The sequence below is a fragment of the Betta splendens genome, chromosome 9 (assembly GCF_900634795.4).
Source record: "Betta splendens chromosome 9, fBetSpl5.4, whole genome shotgun sequence".
NCBI lineage: Eukaryota > Metazoa > Chordata > Actinopteri > Anabantiformes > Osphronemidae > Betta > Betta splendens.
Genome location: NC_040889.2, coordinates 10,338,443 through 10,361,324, shown reverse-complemented (window position 1 = coordinate 10,361,324; position 22,882 = coordinate 10,338,443). Strand labels below are relative to the sequence as shown.

The window sequence follows — 22,882 nt, the reverse complement described above, 5'->3', positions numbered from 1 at the left end:
GCAGCAGCCCCAACATCTTTATCTGCACTCTCTGTGATTGCGTACCACTACTGCAAGTGTACACATACAATATGTCATTATACTGTTGTCAGAATTAAAGGTTACGTGTGGGTTTTTAGTTCTTTGTACAAGCTGTGCGATAGCAGAAAAGGTCCATAATACCTGTAATTTAGACACTTTCTATACAGCTCTGCAGGCTCGTGGTTAACACACTGAGAGCACCAGAAGTCAGAGTAATGTCTCCAGAATGAATACGTGGCCTGTTTGACGCCTGGATAACGCATTCTCTTTTCCCATTACATTCAGTCAGTGTGCACACTACTCACTGCGGTCTTCAGCAGGCAGGCGTCCTCTCCGAGATAACAGAGCTCTCCCGAGCAGCTCGTCTCCATCCATACATGATCCCCATTCACAGCGTTCTCCTGCGGACACGGAGACAAACACGGGCAAATAACGATATAATAACTCCCATTATCCCGGCGCATCGCTCACTCTGATTATTGTCAGCCACATTAAACTGCAACCATATGCACATAAACGCTCCGCAGTGAAAGCGGTCAACGAGTGTGTCAAGCACATAATCGCTGCTGCTGAGTAGGTGGGTAATTTCACAGTGCATGTTCATTTAAGGTGCTACTCAAAACACTCCAGGAGCTATGGATTCAAGTGGTAACGTGCAACAAGTGTATACGACTCGACAGAGCGGTGCAGTAAGTAAAAAATTAAATAAAATCAGTTCAAAATATACCACAACATATATAAAACCACTGAGCTGAGTCACTAATCACTAAGTGTGTGTCGTGCAGAGAAGTAAAGGCCAGCGATGACGTGAGGGAAGTGTCCCTGCCGTCAGACCTGGGGGAAAATCTCAGATGTGGTTTGTCTACTTACACCGGCCAATTAATAATAAAGAAGCTTTTATTACCGATTCATTATTGATGCATGATTTATTTAGTCCCTAACTGTGCAGTACAATGGCATATCGAATGTAGTAAGAGAGACCTGGCTGTAATTTAGCCACACTGACACCGTTGAGTCTTGCATTTTTAGAGGTTTGGACTGGAAGAGCACCCGGATAGTTTATCTCTGGGGTTTCTTGAACAAAAAGCGTGTGTCTCTGTCAAAGTTAAGTTTAAGGAAGAACTCACTGATGACAGAAAATGTGAAACTTTTCCCTTCGTGTTCCCTTTGCCGTCTAACCGTGGGCAAATCACACACTTGTGAATAATGCAGGGATTCAGCTCATACATTTCTTGAGTGTAGAGTGCCACCACTGATGGGGGTGGAGCCTTTTTAGGCTTTTTTTAAAATACTGTTCCAGATCCCATGTTTATTTATACGGAAGTAAAAGCATTTAACAATCACACAGTGCTATCCACATCGTTCAGCCATTACTTAGCAAAACAAAAAATATATTGCAATCAAGAAAACAGAAATAAAAAGGAAATGTCATGTCTCAGTGCATATCTGACCGTCCAGTCCACGCCGGTGCGCAGATCTTTGTTGGGGCCGTTGGACGCAGGTGGCAGGGAGGGCTGGGGAGGTCCGAGGTGCTGGAGGCCTGAACGGGAGATCGCTTTCCTAAAACACACAAGAATCTTTATCAAGAGTCATAGCTGGATTCGATGTGATGTTTATCTCACATCAGAGCAGCTACAGTACATCCCTGAGCGACGCAGTGGGACTTAGTATGTCATTTAATTATTCACATTATGAGCCGCTTCAGTTGGAGAGTTTTGTTTGAGGAGGACTGGGAACAGCTTGGAGCAGAGATTGCCAGCAGCACTTTGGGGTGACAAGAGAGAGACGGAGCCGTTCTGTCAGTGGATGAGTCAGCAATAAAATCCCTCGCTCCGTGCTGCTGCTTCGGACTCTCACCCTTCTTGGATATGCACTCTATTGCCACTCATCCATCCAAATAATCGGAATCAGGTGTTCCAATCACTTCCACGGCCACAGGTGTATAAAAGCAAGCAGGTAGGCATGCAGACTGTTTTCACAAACATCTGTCAAAGAATGGGCGGATTCCAGGATGGAACTGTGATTTCCTCGCTCCTAAATTTTCCTAAATATATCCACCAAGTGCAACGCAAAGCGTCGGACCACTAGATCAATGGAGACGCATTCTCTGGAGCGACAAAGCGCGCTTCTCCATCTGGCAATCTGACAGACCAGTCTGGATTTGGAGCTGGCCGCTTCCTCTTCCGACTGGGCACCAGTGCACAAAGCAGGATCCATAAAGACATGGACGACAGAGCCTGGTGTGGATCACACTGACACAGAGTCCTGACCTCACAGAACAGAAAACCTTTGGGATGAATTTGAGTGGAGACTGAGAGTCAGGCCTTCTCGCCCAACATCAGTGTGTGACCTCACAAATGAACTTCTGAAGTATTGGTCACATAAACACAGTCCTAGCATACTCTCTTTCATATCGCTATCACCACCTCCTTCATCCCCACTGTTCACTCCATCGTCCCTACATCTATAAACTGCTGGATGAAATCATAGCAACTACAGCTGTGAAATATTATTTGCTTTTAAATGCCCATAAACCTACTTTCTCAAATGTCTCACTATAAAAGGGAAAATCTGTTTTATTTATATCACATTATAAGTTTTGGAGTTTTGGGACTGACTTTGGTAGATGTTAAGTGGGTGAGGGATAAGGTATGCTACGAAGCACCCGTTTGACCGTGTGTGTGGAAACGGTTGTGAAGTGTACCTGAGTCGCCTGTTGAAAGTTTTAGTGGCTCTAGGTCTAAAATTATCAAGCGGGACAAAGAGGAGTCCACTTACAGACCCTGTAACCTGATGACACACCCTGAAACACACACAAACACACACATGCATGTATGCACACTCACGACTCACGCTAAAAATAGCTCTGCGTGGGTGACGATGGCACAAATGCAAGGACGTACAGTATGGGAGCTGGACGTGGGCCACGTAGACCCCAGGACAACAAACAAACTTCAGCAGTCCAACCTACTAGCAGAACGGCATCAATAAAACATAACTACACCTATTGTGGTGTGGTGACACTTTTACCCTTCACCGCTGAGATCTGAGGACGTGGCAATACGCTTCAGTAGGAGACGTAACACGAGCGGTCAGACGACCAGACGGGCTGCGAATCAACCCGCCGTCGCTTTGCTGAGAGCACAAATTTGGAAGTGAAACCAAGGGCAGAAAGTGAACGTGTGAACATGTGTGACAGTCTAAACCATGCACAGCAAAGATGCTTAACTTAATCTACAGTACAACATAAATGTAGTGACAGAACAAAGGATTCAGCTGCAAAAAGCTGTGTTATTTTCTACCTGAATATATGATAAACTGTATATATTGGTCAAAGTCTCACCAGGTCAAAGGTAGGAAAACAGAAAGGCACTAAGATTAAATATTAGTTCCTAAAGCAGACCAGATCCTGCATGTCCTAACTGTCTTCAGTTGAGCAGTAAGGATTAGTATAAAGTGATTATGTTTGTAGAGATTTGAACAGGCTGTGTTCACTCATAACGAAAAGATTCTTGTAGCAAACTGTGTACCTGAAACTAAAAAGCGGAAAAAAACACCCAGCAGTAATTTTAACATCACAAAACAGGAAACACGCTCTCATTTAGAGGTCATGGGGCACCATTATATGAGCGAGTCCTAATCTACTAAAAGCAGACAGGCTCAGGCATTAAGGCTCACTCCTAAAATCTAAACAATAAATAAATAAAATATCTGCAGCGTGGTGCTCACTGAGGCCTGTTTACACAAACACTTAGCCCCAGACTTAATGTAAGTAGATTTGTTCTATGAAAAAGCCAGTAAAAGTCCATCAATCTAAAAATAAATGGCAGCAATGCTAAGAAAAGCCACAGCACCAGCTACAGCTTTCCAGCTGGGATTCACCATGTTGCATAGAACATTCTAGGCTTAATCACAAATACCTGAGAGGCAAAGAGATGCATGCGGCGTAAAAACGCTACAATAACAGTGTAGTGGTGTGTCACATTTAGACAGGTAGGAACAGACACTGGCTGAGTTAAAGCCTGAAATGAAGGGATTACACAGAAACCAATACAGCTGCTCACGCCACCTACGTTCTAATTCTGCCTTTCTCTTCATCCTTCATCTGCTCCTTCCCCCTTTTACTGTCTCCCCTCCCCTTTTTTCTTGAACTAATCACTCGCCTCTTCCTCCTCCATTCTTTTCCTCTGTTCTCCTCCTCTCCTTTATCTCTCCTCTACCTCCGCTTCTCTCTAATCTCCCTGTCTTCTTCTCCCACTGCCTCGCTTGCTCCTCCTCCTCCTCCTCCTCTCCCTCTTCCTCCACTCTCTTGTCATCCTCTGCTAATCTGTCTCATCCTCCCCCTTGTCTCTTCTCCCTATTTGCCGCCTCCTCCTCCTCCTCCTCTTCCTGCAGAGGTGGGCTGTCGGCGTTGCCATGACAACGGCACAGCGGGAGCATCGGCAGCTCATCCAGTAATTATATTGGTAGAGAATCTACTCCGTGCACACAAGTTTATGTGTAAGTAAACCTGTTACTTATCATCAGCACACACACGCGCGCGCGCGCACACACACACACACACACACACACACACACACACACACACACACACACACACACACACACACACACACACACACACACACACACACAGTGCATATACGTCTTCAGCTTTAAAATGATGTAATCCTTGTAAATCTTCTTCTGTCCAAACACAGATCCCCTGTAACCATGGAGGGTCACTGTTCCTGCACTAGGAGATGTTTATGTAGTGGTCCTGTGACTAAGGTGGAAAACAAACTGCTTCTTGTGGTTCTGGTGGCAGGGGAGCTGTCATTTTCTCCACAGTCACTTAACCAGTTGTGTAAATCCCCGTGTACTCAGTGAACCGTAGCCGAGGCTGCGAAACACCGTTTATGACTAATGCCTAAACGTGAGAACAAAAGTAATGGCCACTAAAATAAAAAGGCAGCTGCAAGTGGGAGGAATCGAAGTTAACATCTTCTGAATCCAGAAGATCCTGTGATTATGTGGGAGAAGTTGACGAAAGAGACACAACTGCACCAGTGTGGGTTTGGGTTAAAGCCAGTTACGCTTTGTAGAATGAACAACTGTGCATCCAAATTCTGATCTAAAGAGCTGTGGACATCACGTGACCAGACCTGTTTATGTCGACAGGAGTGACCTGAATAGAAAGAAACAGAGCTTCTGTACATTGCACACAGTGAATCATGATGCTCACTACCGTAACCATATAAACTGTGAAAGAGTCTGATACCTGTACATGGAGATGCAGGTTTTTTCCCCTGGGGCATCTGTAGCTTATCTCTGTAAGGTGATACATCAGAGGCACAAGTTGCACCTAAGTGCAGCATCCAGACAGCTACAATTACCTTATCGACTTTCCATTCTGGCTTCACTTGGTCATAGCACCCAGTGCAAACAAAATTAAAGCAAATGATGCGTTATTAATTTGAGTAGAGTCGCACAACGCTGCAACATTCCTGTATGAGACAAATCTGAATTTAAAACATGTACAATGCTCTGCAGAACGTCTAAGCAGCTCCGGACTAGCAAACAGCAGCCGCTCGTAGGTTTCACTCACCTGCAGCCAAGAAGTCGGTGAAACCAACGCACTCTTTTAACCCGGCATCTCCTTCCTTCCCGTTTGCCAGCTTCATCTTTTATCATAATTATGCTCACAGGTTCTGTCATTCACTCCGCTGCCAACGTGCAGCGCAGGCCAGAATGAGTGACTCCTATTTCCTTACGCCGTCACAGGACAGGGCAGGTAATTATGCCAATCAGTGTGACAGGCAACAGAGACCTGACAACTGACATCTGAGCCCTGGACTAGGTAACAGTGTGTGCATGCATGTGTGTTGTTTGATTCAGGAGGTTTGAAGCTGTACAAAGTGCCCATTTATGAATTAGCATGAGGTCATAGATCAGGCAGGTGGGGGGATTAGCTGTACAGAAATAGGAACAGCCAGTGGAAGATTCTTACAGAGTAACAGTGAATGTGAGAGCAGTAGCATCCAATGAACTAAGACACTGTATCTGCTGGACCTCAGCTCCATCCTGAACTCACCTCTACCTGCCCCTCATTAAAGCATAAACAACACGATATCTGCGCCCTGAGCCTTACTCCCAATCTCCCATCATCCACTCTGCCTTTCCCTCTATTTTTTCCCCCTTTCCCCCCTTACAGGTGAATCTGAGCTATTTTTGGTGCATTACGTAAGAGACAACCTGGCAAGGGCAACCTGAGACAGGCAGACACACAGTACACATGCACTCACTCACACACACGCACACACGCGCACCCACTCTACTCTTTTTATGAGCACAGGAATTCCGTCAACATATGATGGAGGCACATGACGAATATGGCAGTGGACAGAGTTGTCTTAATTAAATGATAAGACATGACAACATACTGTACAGTCCACCACTTTTCTGCTGGAGTATCACTCAGTAAAATCTAACATATGCTCAGTCTTTTCTCTTGTTTCGTTATCATTCAACCTCCCAATTTCTCAACCTCCTTTTAATCAGTCCCTCTCTCTCCGCCTCTATGTGGGTCAGCGTGGAAGGCTCGTTTACTGCCCCTGGTGACATGCCCAGAGTGTGTGTGCATGTTAGTTCACACAGAAAGTGTGTCTGTGTGTGTGTGTGAATGAGAGAGGACAGTCATTCACCAGTGCCTCAGGTAATAGACTGTCATAGATAAAGGTTGATCCCCACACAAACATGTCGTCAGACTTCATGAGACAGGAACCAGGATGGCCGTAGCGTCTCAACACAGCTCCACTTCTAACATCTAGCAACACAAGTAAAAGCCTGAATTTATTCTTAAACACCCCTCGACATTTGCTTTGCATCAGCAGCCTGATGATAAAATCCGAGTGCGTGCGTCTCAAGGCTGCTACCTTACAGCAACTCCATACTGGTCTGACAGGAACACACAGTGTTCTCACACATTTCAAAGATTTAATCTTTGAATGTGATATTTGTGGTTTAATGGTCAAACCATAGACAGATGATGAGAAAATGGGCACCTGGGTGATGGGTAAACCCCCCTGTCCTTCCTGCTGAATGCAAATGAGGTCATCCCAGCCTTTGGGAACATTCTGTATCAATTTAAATGCCACACCGCTAATTGTCAAATACCACTAGCAACAAAAAACAACATGACGGATGAATACGTACATCCTACAGCTGTGGCTTCTAGATTCAACCTCAGTCTGACCTCAAGCGCACCAAAATACACACAAAGCAACAGGAACATGGCTGCATAAATGCATACAACAAGTGACAATAGCAGGAAGAAATCAACGCACAAGAGACACACATACACACACACACACACACACACACACACACACACACACACACACACACACACACACACACACACACACACACACACTCGGCTGCTAGAGATACTTTTTATCCATTTTCATTGTCAGTCTGCACAATTTATTACCTGTACACACTTAATACATTAACACACACAAGCGTTCCCCATCTCCATGCCTTAGACTGGCCAGTGTGTGTATTTGCACATATGTGTGGTGGGGGTGAGGGGAGGGGTTGTCATAGCAACTCCAGTCAGACTTCCTTCCCAGTTTTATCTAAGCATGCAGCATTCCTCCCCGTCTGTCCGTCTTCCTCCCTGTCTGTGTGTCTGTCTCTGCGTTGTCCCTGCCTCCCTGTAAACTGGATGCATCAGCAGTTGTTAGTGTCTCAAAGCAAACGCATCAGACGGTAATTTAGCTGCGCTTGTTTCTGTAGGTGTCGCAGCGGGGGGAGACAGCCAGCCACGAGCTTGAATGATTTTGCCCAGCTGTCGGCCCACCCCGCTGGGCCACAGTGATTATCAACCAAATAAAACGCCTCGTGCACCTGCGGATGATGCTACGTCTGTAAATCAGCACTGCTGGCACGATCGCCACACTTACTCCTTGAGCTTACTACACTGACGTGGGTCCAGATGGCCACCGTGTCACGTTACATGGTCAGGGTGCTGCTGTGACCTGGATAGGACAGGCCGTGTCCTGGCTATGTTGTGCAGGATGTGCAAAAGTTATGGAGCCTCAGTGTAAATCGTGCCACGTGGTCTTTATGTCAGGACCCGGTGAAGAGTCCTAGACTGAGACGTCTTACACTCTGACCGAGTATGGTGAAACCCCCTTGCAAGACAGGATGGACCTTTTCCCACATGTAATTGACTACAAGACAGTTTCAGTTCCTGGTATTGTGCCTGTTGACTCGTGAGGTAGATGAACCTTAATGTTAACAAAGTTCTTCTGTTGTATTATTGCTTTTTGAGTGGGTTATTTCATATTGACAGCAGCATTAGTGTTTGTGACATGTGCCACACCTGGTTAAAACAGAAGAACAGATTCCTCAGTGATACTGATGGAATGTGTGTCATATTTCTGAGCACACAGTTCCTGAGCCTGATTCTGATTCCCCTCTACTCTAATAAGTATAATATATTTAATTACAGTCTACTTTTTACTTCACTGTGTGCCTCTGACAGGGAGTGGGTGTGTGAGAGCAGATGCAGCCGGGAACACTATCAACTCTTATTACGACCATCAGTGTCTACACACACACACACACACACACACACACACACACACACACACACACACACACACACACACACACACACACACACACACACACACACACAAAGTTACCAGGCAGGCACTTCTGGAAAACACACTGTTCTTGTGAATGTGAGTGCAACATAGTGACCATATAACACACAGGGAAGGAGAGATGTGCATCAAGAAATCAAACTGCTTCAGATTTTGTCCTCATCTTTAGCACTGTGATGGGACCATAACATAAATGATCATATAACCCAAGTTTGACATTTGACAGTTATGTCTCACTTTCATTCTGTTTTGTCTGTGTGCATGTGAGTGTGTGCGTATCCGGTTATGAGGCTGGACGCAGGAAGCCTGAGTCTTTCCCTCTGACCTTCCTCCCTCTATTTATAAGCATTGTCTGACTCTCTCTGCAACGTGCATGTGAGATCTACCCACTTGACGTTTTATGTCCTTATTCTCTGAACTCAAAACCCGATTACATTCATTGCAATTGGTCATCAGCCTATCACACAATGCATGCACATGACTTCTTTTTCATTTCAGCTGAGCTTAATATCACTGTGTTTACATGTTGCTCAATCATGCCCTCCGCCCTCAGCTAGACCGCTCAACAACGACACAATCCACTGGGTGGAAACTCAATTTTTTTGGCAGACATTGACTCAATACATCAGTTATTTATGATGCAAGTGACTCTAAGTCAAACGCACACGGGGTCAACACTACATACAATTTAATCAGCAGTGAGTGTGAACCGTCCAAAATGCTACATGGTCGGGCTGAGGATCCCTTTAACCGAGGAAGTCTAAGTCAACTGAATCAAATGCAGCAATGTTTCTATCTGACACAGCTTCCAGCAGAGGTGCAGTTGTAGCTCTTCGATCATTTCTGTTTCAGCAAGAGAAAGATATTAGTGTTAGAAATCCAGTCTCTCTGAATTTAATTAGGCGGATCCTTCATTTAGCTTTTCTCCTCCCGGTTGCTCATACTGTAATTACATTTTAACAAGGCATTATTCTTGTTAGACTATAGTTTAATCGGCCACTTTTGCCTCCCCCTCTCTTTCCTTGCATGACAGGGCAGAAACCAAAACCAACTTGCAGGTAATAACTACATTTAAAATGCATTGCTGCATACGCTGTGCTTTTAAGAATCTTCAGTCGAGCCACATTTGATGCTGCCCTTTAATGGACGAGGTGAAGGTGTGAGCGTGGCCTGTGAGGGGGAGAAAGAAAGAGCACAGGGCAGAGGCAGAGGGAGAGGGAGGTGGAACGTGAGAAAAGAGAGAGAGGGGAGATGAAAGAGGACAAGACAACACGAGAGGCGAGAGGAGAGGAGATAAAAAAGGGAAACTGTGAGAAGAGAGAGGGAGTGAAGGAGAGAGCATCAGTAGGCGGTATTGGCTTTGCCCAAAGGCCTTGGCTTCCCTCCTCGTCCTCCTCCTCATCATCATCTCTCCTTCACACTATCACTTGCTCCTGCTCCCTCCTTCTACTACTCAACTAGCTCTCTACTGTATGTACATCTTTATCCCTCTATCCTGCCTCTGTGTCTTTTACTTTTGGTCTCACTCTGCAGGGTCACAAATGTGATTTTACATTACAGTATGTTATTTTTTTTTTACTTGTTTAGAGTTTTACAGTATGAATTTGAAACAATGAAACAGCCTTATTAAAAGAAACCTGTGGAAAAAGCGTTATTAAAAAAAACCTGTGGAAAGCGATCGGGAAACTAGTTGTCAGGTAGGACAGGCGCTTGCAAATCACGCCACACCCAGCGAGTGTTTGGGTGCTGACTGATTTTATAGGAAGAGACATGATAGCTCCCAACAGAGTAAACAGGGCCGGGTCAGATTTAAAGCCTTGGTGAAGATACTAAACAAAAGGGCAACGATTCTGAAAGCGACACCCAAACCACAAATGTCCACAATCTTGTACAGATCTTATTGAATTCCTTTCCTCAGCTTCAGCTAATTTCCACTGTATTAGCTGATGCTTCTGTGCTGCTTCACTACAAATCTCCCTCTTTTTTTGGTCCAGCAGAGTCAGCAGTGCATCTTTTCCAAAAAGAACTCCCACTCAGAAAACCCACTCTGTTTCTATAAGTAGGAAAGAGAGAGAAATGCGAGTGAGAGAACTGCTTATTGTGTGTGAACTGACTACTAACAGTCATAGTGGTGGAGTGTCAGCTCAACATACTGCTGAACACACACACACACACACACACACACACACACACACACACACACACACACACACACACACACACAGAAAGACTGGTTTCTGTTCTAACTGCGTGCAAAAAGACAATGTGTTGGAGATGAATGAAAGATTTGGATGACTAATAACTGCCAAAAGGATGAACTTACTGATTAGAATGTATTTATGGTAATGAATCTGATGATACACTATGAAACCGTTGCCATACACTGTTTGCATCTAAGCAAAAAGAAAACCATCTTATCATTAAATACTCAACAAAATAAATGTCTAAACACAATAAGTATGATGAAACCTCAGAAGTACAGAAAGGAGAAATTACAACAAGAACCTGCAGTTGTGCAATCGGTTAAAGTGCAAAACGTCTAAGACAGGAACCTGCAGAGCGATGCCCAGGCCCATAGTTGATAAAGCAAAGAGGGCTTTGGGTTCATTTTAATGCTAAAGGATGAATTGATCTATCACCAGTGTTAAATATGGAGCCCAGTGCTGTAAGTATATACATCACATAAACTGTCAACAAGACCAGTATAATTGCCAGATAATGTTGCTGTGGCGTGTTTGTAAATGCTAACACAACAGGAGATCAGAGTCTGTAAAAGAAAACACACTGCAGTCTCTTAATCAGCTGCCAGTAACAATACACACACACACACACACACACACACACACACACACACACACACACACACACACACACACACACACACACACACACAAACACACGCACGCTGCGGGTGATATCACTTACTGATGCTCGCGAGGAGCAAGGTAAAAAATGTGATTTAAAAACAAAAACTGTTTTAGCTCATGTACATCATTCTGTGCTCACACCTGTCAAAACACCCTGAGTGAACGCTGACGCTCTCGCTCGTCAGTGATTTTACGTATTTATGCCAAGTATTTCTGAAGCTGGGATTATGGAAAGTCTTCCTCTGAGCTGCATGTCTGGGCAGGGGAAGCCGCTCGCTCGCTGAGACTTTGGGTGAGCCTTAAAACGCATGAATGCATTCCAGAGGTGTGCTGAGCCTAAATAGGATGCAAACCTCAGCATATATGCATAAAGTCATGCAAAGGCACTAGACACATGCAAATGGGTGCTCTCATAGACAAAGCAAATTGAACCAAAGACTGTCGCAGGGGGACTGCATCAAAAAGCGTTAGAAGAAAGGAGAGGCTGCCAGCTGTCACACAATCAGCAATTACTGATATATCACATATGAATCAAAGTATCAAATCAAATTTAAAAAAGAAAACAATAACTAGCAGAATGATGTAATTTGTTGCAGATTATTTGTTTGCTATCAGATGAAATGAAAACATAAAATGTGATGAGGGAAAACAAGCTGGAGTCTATTAATCAAAGCAGCTGACAGGAAACAGGAGACTTGTCTTAACTTGGTCTATTTGGCTGTAACACCCAAATCACAAACAGTCAAGCCAGCAAACATAACAAGCAAGTCAAATTTGTTTCATTTGTTTCAGAAAAGTAAGTTTGGATTTGAACACAACCTTTGCACATACTGATTCAAAGAACAGCATGTCACGGAAATGATAATAATGTGTATATGTGACTCTACAATCAGTTAATACATGTCATGAACCCGAGCAAGATCATAGGAAGGATGCTGGCCTCTTCTCACCCATACTCTCCCTCCTTCTCCCTCAAATCTTCCTCCAACACCTACATAATTACACAGTCTGTCAGTGTGTGCGTGTTAGAGGGCGCATGTAATGTGGGGGAGGAATCAAATTCATGCTGTGCATCTGTATCTGACCTTTACTTCTTAGAATAGACTCACACAGAGAGAAGACAGCAGAGAAAATGAGAAAGTAGATAAAGATGTGAAGATGAAAGACGACAGAGACAGAATGGGAGCAATCGTGGATACAGAAAGGGAGAGAGAAAGTAAAAGGTTTAGTTAAAAGATGAAAATACACAGAGAGCAGCAAAGTGAACTGGGGACGGAGTCGCTGGCCAGCCCACACTAAAAATTGATTACTCCTAACATTTTACAGCCCCTTTGTGAGGATCTGCCTCCAGTTTTATGATGTACCAAACCAAAGATCTTAAGTTTTACTAGCCAACCATTTCATCAACATAATCCTCATAAGCTCACACTGAAAAATCATTGGTCATCATGATAAAGAGGCCCTGGCACCATGTTCACACTGCACACAGGCCAAACATGTGTACTGGAAGATAGATAAAGGGAAAGGGAATAATTAGTAATAATTGTAGATAGAATCTAAAATCTTTATAGTATAACGAGAGAAATTGACAAAGAAGGTAAGTGTTCTGTCTCTGTAACCACAGGCTACAGCTGCCTAATGAAATTAATCATTTACTAACGATGCTCATCTAACCTGGGCAATTAGGCCAGAACAGACACACACACACACACACACACACACACACACACACACACACACACACAGAGCAGAGTGAGATAAAGATGCTGTCTCACTAATTATAGTGTGTCTCTGCAGCTGAGGTCTGCTGAGTCGTGAGTGCATCTGTTTGAGTCATGGACGAAACACAAAATGGAGAGAGCAACTGAAACGTTTTACTGAGAACGAACAGAGACGAACAGAGGAAGTCGTTTGAAGGTTTAAAGTCACATTATACCCAGACATGTATGTACTGTATGTGTGAGAGTGCTTTGATGTGGGGACTCAAGTGCTGGGAGATGATCAGTGCTGGGTAATCCTACCTGTACATACACAGCCAGACACAAGAGACACTTCAAAAGGTCAGAGTTAATCCATGTAGCACATACATGTATAAGAGGAACAGACACAGACCTAAGTGATGAATAAACACCAGGACTGACGAAAGAATCCGTACAACCCTGGGTTTCTTATTTACCTTCATCCGCGCAACAGAGAAGGAGACCAACACAATGAATCCTTCCTCCGTCTGGATGTGAAGCGGACGGAGCAGCTGCAGCTCAGCGCTTCACCAAATTAGTCAACACAAGCATTTGGCATCAGAGCCACAGAATCTTTCTCATCCATCAAAACCTCTGAAATGAAAAAGGTGATTACACCAGACAATAAAACAATGAGCATGAATCGAACATCCACTTCGTCAGTTTCTTAGCAGAGGAGTACACCTGGCAGAGAATCACAAAATTAAAAGTAAAAACTATTTGGGGCATCAGAAGTAAGGTCTGAAAAAGTGAGCTGAGAGTGGCTGATTAATATTTGACTATAACTGAATAATCAAAGAAATCTGCTGCTGCAAAGTTAAGTCTTTTTTAAGTCTTCTATAGGGATATGGTTTATATAATATCTCATTTTGTAGAAGTAGTAGCTTGTCACTTTCAACCATAACATGCTTTAAGGTTTGGTTATATAGATGCATGTGCATCTCACTGCTTTAGCTGCAACTGATGCAGGAGCAAGAGATAATAGGAGTGAGAGCTGGAGTTACAGTGATGGAGTCAGTGTCACCTCAGCGGTCGACTCCACAGGTTCATTATCGACTCGGACAAGACAGATGGGCCCGCTGGAAGGCCAAGAGAAGGCGCTGCTTAAGACAACAAATGCAAGAGGGTGTGACTGCTGATCTTAGTGCAGCGCCGTGGTTTAGAGGTCCAATGCTACGGGCTTTGTGTTATCTTCCTGCGATGGGTTTAGTTGATTCTCTGCTTTATCACTATCTGAGCTTCTGTAAAGACTGTACATATGCAAACAAATGCAGCAGAAGGTTTAATGCACATTTGAAAAGCAAATTACAGCGATGCTGCACGTGGGTCTTGTTAATCTTGCACATTTACAACATGTAAATAGTTTTTTGTTATGGGCACAAATCTGGTATTCTGCCAGTAACAGAAACAGGAGGACTCCTGGAGACTGAACATGTTAAATAGAACGATTAAATTGCAGTAGAGCCACCTAACGAGGCGTCAAAAGGCTAAGGGCCTGACTTTACACCTACTGTACTGTACCTGTGCTGCTGAGCTGTAGAAACTGCTATAACTGATCTGAAAATCAAAACAAGTTGACGGGCGGCGGTGCCGACAGCCATGTTTTATACAGTAGCGAGTCCATCAAAGTCATGGTCGACACAGGACCCAGCGGGTGGAGCGCCGCTGTGCTGCCGGGGACTCTTAAATGTTTTCATCACAAAATCAGTTGTGCTATTAATTCATTTAATTCTACTTAGGTTCCATTAATCAGTTTAGCAAAGAATGAATCGGTTAGTGAAATACAGCACCTTCCTTCTTGTCTTCAACAGAACAGCGAACTGATTAATACGAGTGTGTGGTCAGTATATTTTATTTACATTACCCAGCAGATGGAAACAAGTGTGAATTGTGTTTATCTTGACAAAATTTACAGCTTCTTCCAGGCCTGTGCCTCTTTCCTGCACATGTAAGGAATGTAAACAGACAGCGACAGCACAGGAGGGCGCATTGTTGATCTATTTACTACGGCTGCCTTTTCCAGCCGTATGCTTGGCGCATATAGTTCTTCTGCAGTGACCCTGTGAGTTTAGATGGGTGAAAAGAAATGTGTCACATTAAATAAGCAACTCTCCTCTTATGACTGAGACTGGGGGTCATCTGTTAAAAAAAATCCTTCATTTGTTAAAGAGGCCTCCTTTCACAACGAGTGTCTGATGAAGAAGAAAGTCATTGACTAATGTTGGATGCGTCAAGGTTTCTCTTCGTGTCTATTACAGCAGAATGATACATTTTTATTTCAGTTTTTCTTCTGTTTTTCGCCTTTTGGCCTCTTTTTTTCAGCGCCCATTTCCAAGCAGGAAAAGCCTCTTACAGCCAGCCAGACGACTAATAAGGAGCGGCTCCTGTCAGCCAATCCCCCTTAATGCCTCAGCACACTGCATTATGGGCAAAATAAACCCCGGCGCACACACTCGCTCATGCTCTTAAACACTCCTGAAAAGGCTAGGAACGGAGAGAGAGACCAGTCTGAAATCCCTCTGCTCCAAAAAGAGACATGATCAACAAAACCTCCTTACTTCTTAGCACAAATGACTGATATGCATACGCATACACAAACACACCAGCAGCCAACTGGAACAACGTTACTCAGACGAGGTACGGGGGGATGTGCTAACACGTCCGCCTGCATTTAATATGTATGGATACAGAAAGAAGAGAGAGAGAGCGTGCATCAGTGAGTCAAACCATATCACCATGATTAACCCACACTTACCCTCACACTCGCACTCACACATTAGTCAGCGCGTTTGAGTGGAAGGCACAGACTCCCTTCATCATTACAACAGCAAGTTGACCTCATTTTAACCCCAAGCGTCCAAAGACTGTGTCCATAATCCATAAGTCTATAATAAAAGGCGTAAAACAAGCAATTAAACAATTCATTAAGTCATAAATTCTGTATTTAGCTAAAAAAAAGTCATATTAATGTACCGCATTAACATTCTGACCTGCATAGCAGACCAAATTACACACTAAGGTGTCATAAACAGCCTTATGAATTGGAGAGAAATTAATGGGATAAGTCAATTATCATATCTATTACTTCCCACAGTCACTGTTAGTGCTCCGTGCTTCACAATCATGTTTTTGTAGGTGCAAATTGAATATCCTGAGCCTCCACCTCAAAGATTTTCTGTAACTCTTGGCCAAGGTGAAGAAGTTGGTGTCTCAGGGATGGAATACTGGACAAGAAACGCATCATACGCTTACATTCATGTCACAATATTTGTAATCTTCATCACGATCATGCATTTTCAGTACAACTTACAGCACGGGAGCTGTTTTTATTAATATCGCTATTATATTATTTACTGACTTTTCATGGAGCAAATACGGTAAGTCATTCATTCATCAAAGAAGCTGCTAGTTTCATTCACAATAAACACAGTGGTTAGATTAAACTGACATGTTTACTAAAAGGTTTGCTGGAAAGCTCTTTGACAGCTTTGGCAGTTGAATAATGAGGATTTGCAGCCAGTGGCGCTAAAACTCTCCAGAAGTAGAAATTTGCACCAGGACTGTGGATAAAAAGCAAATTACAGCTTTATACATCAACACACAAAGTGCCATGAATATGCATGGCTACCTGTTCATCCACTCTGAGGATGAGTGGAGAGAGGGAAACTGTGTCAGTGACCCTTGTTTTTCATCAACAACCGGTGCTCTGATCGTCTGCTTGAAAATTCATAAGTGTCTTGGAACTGGCCGGCTGAGCCGAACGCTGCACCGCATTTAACACAGTCTGTTTGGATAAAACATAAAGGAGCAGATATTCCTATTGTGCAGGTGCATGTAGCCAGAAGCTGATATACTGATCTACTTTATCTACTTTAGCAATGAGGGGAATGAAGACAGAGAACTACAATAAACAGATAATAAGGCAAATGTGAATGCTTCAGTCACTAATGGGAACTGAATAAAGGTCATATAAAATAACTAACAAAGGCAGCGTGTATTTATAGTTTCAGGTTCAAAGAAACTGACAAACAGCAGCAGCAGCATCAGAATTCACAATGAAAATATCAACAGCTTTCGTAGTAATTTAGTAATAGTGGTTTAGTTCGCTGCGAAGAGGTGAGAAACAACAGAACAAGTAGAGTCCAACGTCGCCTCTGAGGTTTTTAATTAAGTTTTCATTCATTGTAAAACTGGCACAACTAAGTACAACACCTCCAGGATGTTCCAGGAGAGACTGTAAGCGTGCTGCCTGCTCGCCGCCCCCTCAGTAACTCCTCCAGCATGACGCCGCCCAACGCGGCACAGTCCCAGCCTCACCGGACTTCGGCAAGGCAGTTATCTGGTTGCTAGTTCGACTCCTGGCTGTCTGGGTGTTCGTGCGCAGGAAGCGGCTGCGTGCTCAAGGAGTTCACCAATATTTGCAGCACTTTCTTTCATGCTAACGTGCAAAAATGTAAAGATCGCTCTCGATCCTGTGTGCAATTTTTTTCCATTCTCTAAATCATGAATTATATGAAACACTAATAGCTTCGTGCTCTCTCTGTGATGACTGCTGGCCCTAGTGAATGCCCCAAATGTTGTGTATAACCAGTATTTATTTTGTTTTGGCCTTCCAAATATAATTTCCTCGGGGAAAGCAACACTATTGTACTGAACTGTGATGTATCGCTCGGTTACGCAATTACTGTAAGCAGCTCAACATAATAGAGGTTTCCATGTGAAATATCTTCCGCTCGCATGTCGACCAGTGTACGCTGTTTATAGGAAACAAATGTGGGCTATGATTAAAAGGTTAAAAATTCACAAAGGCCTCCAAGGGCCTGGAGGTGAATATATCCACTATACATCAAATCAACTCAAACACTCCTTTTTATGTTTATATAAGGTTGTGATATTTTTAAACATACTAGTATATAAACGTCTGGCTATGAGTAACAGTAATATTCTGTAACTATTGCCCTGTCATCATTTTCTCTCGCTTTTTATTCATTTCTCTGCGACGCACCTTCGACTTAAAGCGCTGCCCGTCTCTCTTTGTGTTTCCATCTTTTTAATCCCTGCCTCTGTTCTCCCTCTGCTCCCTTTGTCCTAACTGAAAGGCGAATAGAGAGTTTTATATTCTGGCAGCGTCAGATGATAAAAGGTCTTTGATCACTGTTTATCCCTGCAGGTAGTACACAGCAGTAGCAACGTGAGACACACTTCTATCTGCTCATGCTTTCCCCTTCTCCCGTGTCCGTCTACACCATTACCGTCTGCTGTGTCATCGCTGCTCAGAAGACACGAAACCCACAAGTACAGAAGGCTGTGCTATGACAAGCAGTTATTGTGATCTGACGTTTGTGAAGTGGGCTGTAAATAGTGGAAGGATAATGTTACGACATCCTGTCCTGTGGCCGTTTGTTTCTGCACCATTTCCCACAGAGGCAGTGGTGAAATCCCACCACATGATAAGCTGAGCTGGGTGTTGAAACAAAGCATTTGTTTCATTGTATTTTCCCTCTTGGGAAAACGGGTCATGTCGGCATTTTTACCGGCAGAGTGGGAGATCAGAGTGAGCTCGGTGATTTGCCAGGTACAGGCTTTAGCTCAGCAACTGGAGATCTCAGCTAAATATTAAGGTCTAGCAAATTATGAGTGATTCAGGTGGTGTTGTTGACTATATACTATAGCTTTTTTAAATTAGAAAACAAGTAACTGAGCTGATCAAATATCAAATCAATGGGTTATTTATCAGCAAACATTAACTGATCCCATCACTTACAAAAAGGTCAAATAATTAAGACATTTTAATTCACTTAATTATGACGTCATAGCACACACACACACACACACACACACACGCACACACACACGACCAAAGTCACCAAAGCACCTCTTTGTTCCTGCCAATTGCTGTCACATGAGAGCACTGCTACAACAAATCCAATCATTTTTCACTTCTGCTGTGAACGCGTCCTGGGTGCCGACTTTGGCATGAGCTGGGTCGAATGAACGACGTTCCTGGTGGTTACTCATTCACACGTGTAGCACACAACATGTGATTGTCAATGTTGGACAGGAAATCCATTTGGTTTGCTGGACTGACTGTAAATGCACATTGCACATCCCTATGTTACAGCCTTAGTGAGTACAGCTATTGTAAATATTTGATATGTTTACCTCAGCACAACCTTAGATTGGAACTGTAAATCAATAAAATGGGTTTCCAGTAAGGCTGCAAATATTGTAGGCGTCTAGTTCAGGCTTTAGGTACATTAGGACTTCAGAGAGAGGCTTTGGTGAGAGTCGATTCTGCAGTTCAGGTCAGAGTACAAGTGCTGTTATGATGCTATAAACGCTCCGGTAAAGATCTGTTTTCAGGGATTGAGGAGGTTCATAATATTTATACAGTATCTGGTCCTGTATACAACTGTCTTCACAACTGGATAGTCAAGAAATGAAAATGATAGAAACGCTAACAATCTGACTGACACAGACAGAAAGTGATTGGAAAACACCTCCCTGACTCACTCAGTGGTCATGATCTGTACACACCAACACACTGACTGCGGTACAGAATGAGGAAGAGCTGTCATGCAGGCAGATGGCTAAGAATAGATAAAAGGAGGGACAGTTTTCTGGGAACACATTCACAGACAAAGTGTGACAAATGTCTGGCAGAGAAGTTACACGAGGCGCGCGCTGCAACGAACCCACAAACACAAATGCGGAAACACACACGCAGCCTTTGATGTCCGACAGCATAATTCTTCAGCTCTTTCATATCCCCACATATGGCAATTCACATCTCGGTACAGGCCGCTTCAAAGCTATGTAAACTACCTTGTTACACACCATCTCCGTTGACCAGCTAATGACATTTCCTCCACATGGCTGATTCCACAAAAAGGAGGAATTGAGATCAGCCATAGTTTTATCCAAAAAGGTCAAAACACAGGTTGTGTTGTGTTAACAAGTCCAACAGTAAAGAAGAGACAGAGAAACACAACGGGAGATTCATATCATAACACAGCACTCTTCCATTACTAAAACACGCTCATAGTGGGATTAAAAATAGGATAAAACACTAGATCTATTCTCATTTGTATCCCCACATCCACCATGTGGTTAGTGTTAAACACAACTACATTTAATTCACTACAGATGCACGACACATGAAATATTAAAAAGCAGAAATGTGACGAGAGAGGGTCGAAAACAGCGGCTGCAGTTACGTGAGCCAAATATCCTCTCTGCAAATGAATTTAATCCAACTATCCAATAAAGCCATTTACATTTACAGTGACTGGAAATGACTTTAGACCCGCGGGAGAATCTTCTTCCCAGAACGGCTTGTCATTTTTTAGACTTTCATTGATTCCTGTCACTTTGCTCCCACTCCAAATATGTCACATTTTACGTACTTACTTGTTTTATGAAGTCCATTTTAAATCTTATGAAAACTACACTTCCATACATCTTAATGTCTGTGTCCAGTGTTTGTGCTATGCTAATAGCCTGCTACTCAGACAATGAGCAGCATATGTGACTGTGGAATGCACAACCACTTACAGTACATCAGTTTTTTGTGATTACTAAATCAGCCATGAGTGTAACGCTGTACCAACTAAAGAACACTCCTGCAGTTATGATATACAGAAATATAGTGAGAGCCAAACTGTGATGGATGCACAATCACCTGGAAACCTCACTGAGCCAAAGACGGTTTCCCAGAGGAAACCACCCACGGGAAGAGACTCCACGGATGAAGAAACAATTGAAGTGAAAGGGTGGTTAATGTGTTTGCCTTGCCGTACAACAACCAGCCCAACTACGACTATGAATTCCCCAAAAACAAATGAAAAGTAATGAACGAGACAAATTATCATCTGTCAAATGGATTGTAATAGGATTATACCGAACCATCCCGTTTTAGTATTAGTTTAATTTCCTTCCCAATGGCCCGGTTTATTGTGTGTTAATGTCTTTACGCGAGGCATATTTAATCTGATTGGGACATCAAATATTAGTAAAATGAAAGGATTCATGTAAAGCTCTTACTTTTTTGTTTTTACAATACAATGTAGTGAATAAACTCTATAAATTAGTCTTTCTGAATAAACTGCCGCCCTGATAGTCTGAATACCCCGTCAGTTTTGCTTATCTAATCTATTGTTTTACTCTGCTCCAGTGCATTAAATCAAAGACAAACAAGTTAAAACGATCGATTTGACTGCTAAACATGGATCATTTTCCAGCGCAGACACACAGAAAGACTATCCGATCGCCTAGCACACATTCCTGACAGTGACATCTGACGACCGTAACTGCTGTGTGTGTTCGTGAGTGTGTGTTTGGTCTCTGGCCAGTTTTCACCATCAACAGCAGCTGCCATTCGCACCAGGGTGTCAGGCTGCTGCTGGCATCCACACACACTCACATCAACACACACGGCTCCAAAAAGATGAAATCAATACTGTTCTCCATCCCTCCTCCATCTACACAAGCAGGCTGCAGCAACGCACCCACACGCGCTGGATGGAGGTGAAATGTTTACATCCATCACCGGCATTGACTAAACAGCTGCTGGGGGTCGATCAGCTTCTTAACGAGGCATCATCACTAGTCTGGACAAGTCAGGGCCGCTGTGCTCCAACTTGTGGAGCTGAGAGGGAATTTAGCATATTCACCTCAAATAAATGACCCCCTGCTGCCTCCTTATAAAGGTTAGCTAGCAAAACGTGCGCTTCTGATACAAGAGCACTGCAGCACAGCGCAAAGACGAGGGGCTGAAAACCAGGTGTGACAGACAGAAGCCCCGCAGACCCCAGCCCAGCCTCCAGCCCAGACCCCAGCCCAGACCCCAGCCCAGACCCCAGCCCAGACCCCAGCCCAGCCTCCAGCCCAGCCTCCAGCCCAGACCCCAGCCCAGACCCCAGCCCAGCCTCCAGCCCAGACCCCAGCCCAGACCCCAGCCCAGCATCCTCCCAGCCTCCAGCCCAGCCTCCAGCCCAGACCCCAGCCCAGACCCCAGCCCAGACCCCAGCCCAGACCCCAGCCCAGACCCCAGCCCAGACCCCAGCCCAGCCTCCAGCCCAGACCCCAGCCCAGACCCCAGCCCAGACCCCAGCCCAGCCTCCAGCCCAGCATCCTCCCAGCTCCCGGCTCCCACTCACCGATACGACGTCTGCTTCCTGAACGCCAGTCCCCGTAGTTTCTCCTCCAGCGTGTCCTGCTCCATGTCCGGCAGGCTGCTGAACGTGTCGCTGCAGCAGCCCACCGCAGCGTCCTCCGAGCCGGCTCCGGACTCCGAGTCGCCGCCGTCGGCTCCCAGAGACGCCAAGCGCCCGCCGAAGCCGCCCGTCTCCGCGCCAGTGCGGTCCTTCGCTTGGGGGTCCATGCTGGTCGGTCCTCGCCGTGTCGCCCCGAGCTGGACCCCCCCCCCCCCTCTGCTCCGGCCCGAGAGGGGACACAGATGCCGGTAGTGGAGGCGAGATGGGGAAGCGTCGGGAGGGGAACGAACACAGCAACGGTACCGAGTCGAGCGGTTTGACCGTTGGGACTTCTTTATATACTGCAGCCGTGCACGGCAGCACGCGCGACGGCCTGGGCAACACAC

At 44.4% G+C, this 22,882-nt stretch overlaps 1 protein-coding gene and 1 long non-coding RNA gene across 13 annotated transcripts in view; both read right to left on the bottom strand.

Moving 5' to 3' along the window:
* dgki (diacylglycerol kinase, iota) overlaps positions 1 to 22,806 on the bottom strand; it is a 38,069-nt gene extending 15,263 nt beyond the window's left edge. For all 12 annotated transcript variants that reach the window (XM_029161632.3, XM_029161636.3, XM_029161637.3 and 9 more), the window contains exons 1-3: positions 22,440 to 22,806; positions 1,473 to 1,581; positions 327 to 422 (exon numbers count right to left, since the gene is read on the bottom strand). In XM_029161632.3, the coding sequence (XP_029017465.1) occupies positions 327 to 422; positions 1,473 to 1,581; positions 22,440 to 22,663 (429 nt within the window). In that variant the 5' untranslated portion in view covers positions 22,664 to 22,806. The remainder of the gene's footprint in view (positions 1 to 326; positions 423 to 1,472; positions 1,582 to 22,439) is intronic.
* Positions 10,997 to 22,126, bottom strand: LOC129604588 (uncharacterized). Its single transcript, XR_008695608.1, has 2 exons — positions 13,719 to 22,126; positions 10,997 to 13,563 (listed from the first exon to the last, which is right to left on the bottom strand). It is a non-coding gene; the product is annotated as an uncharacterized LOC129604588 (long non-coding RNA).
* Positions 22,807 to 22,882: the final 76 nt, after the last annotated feature.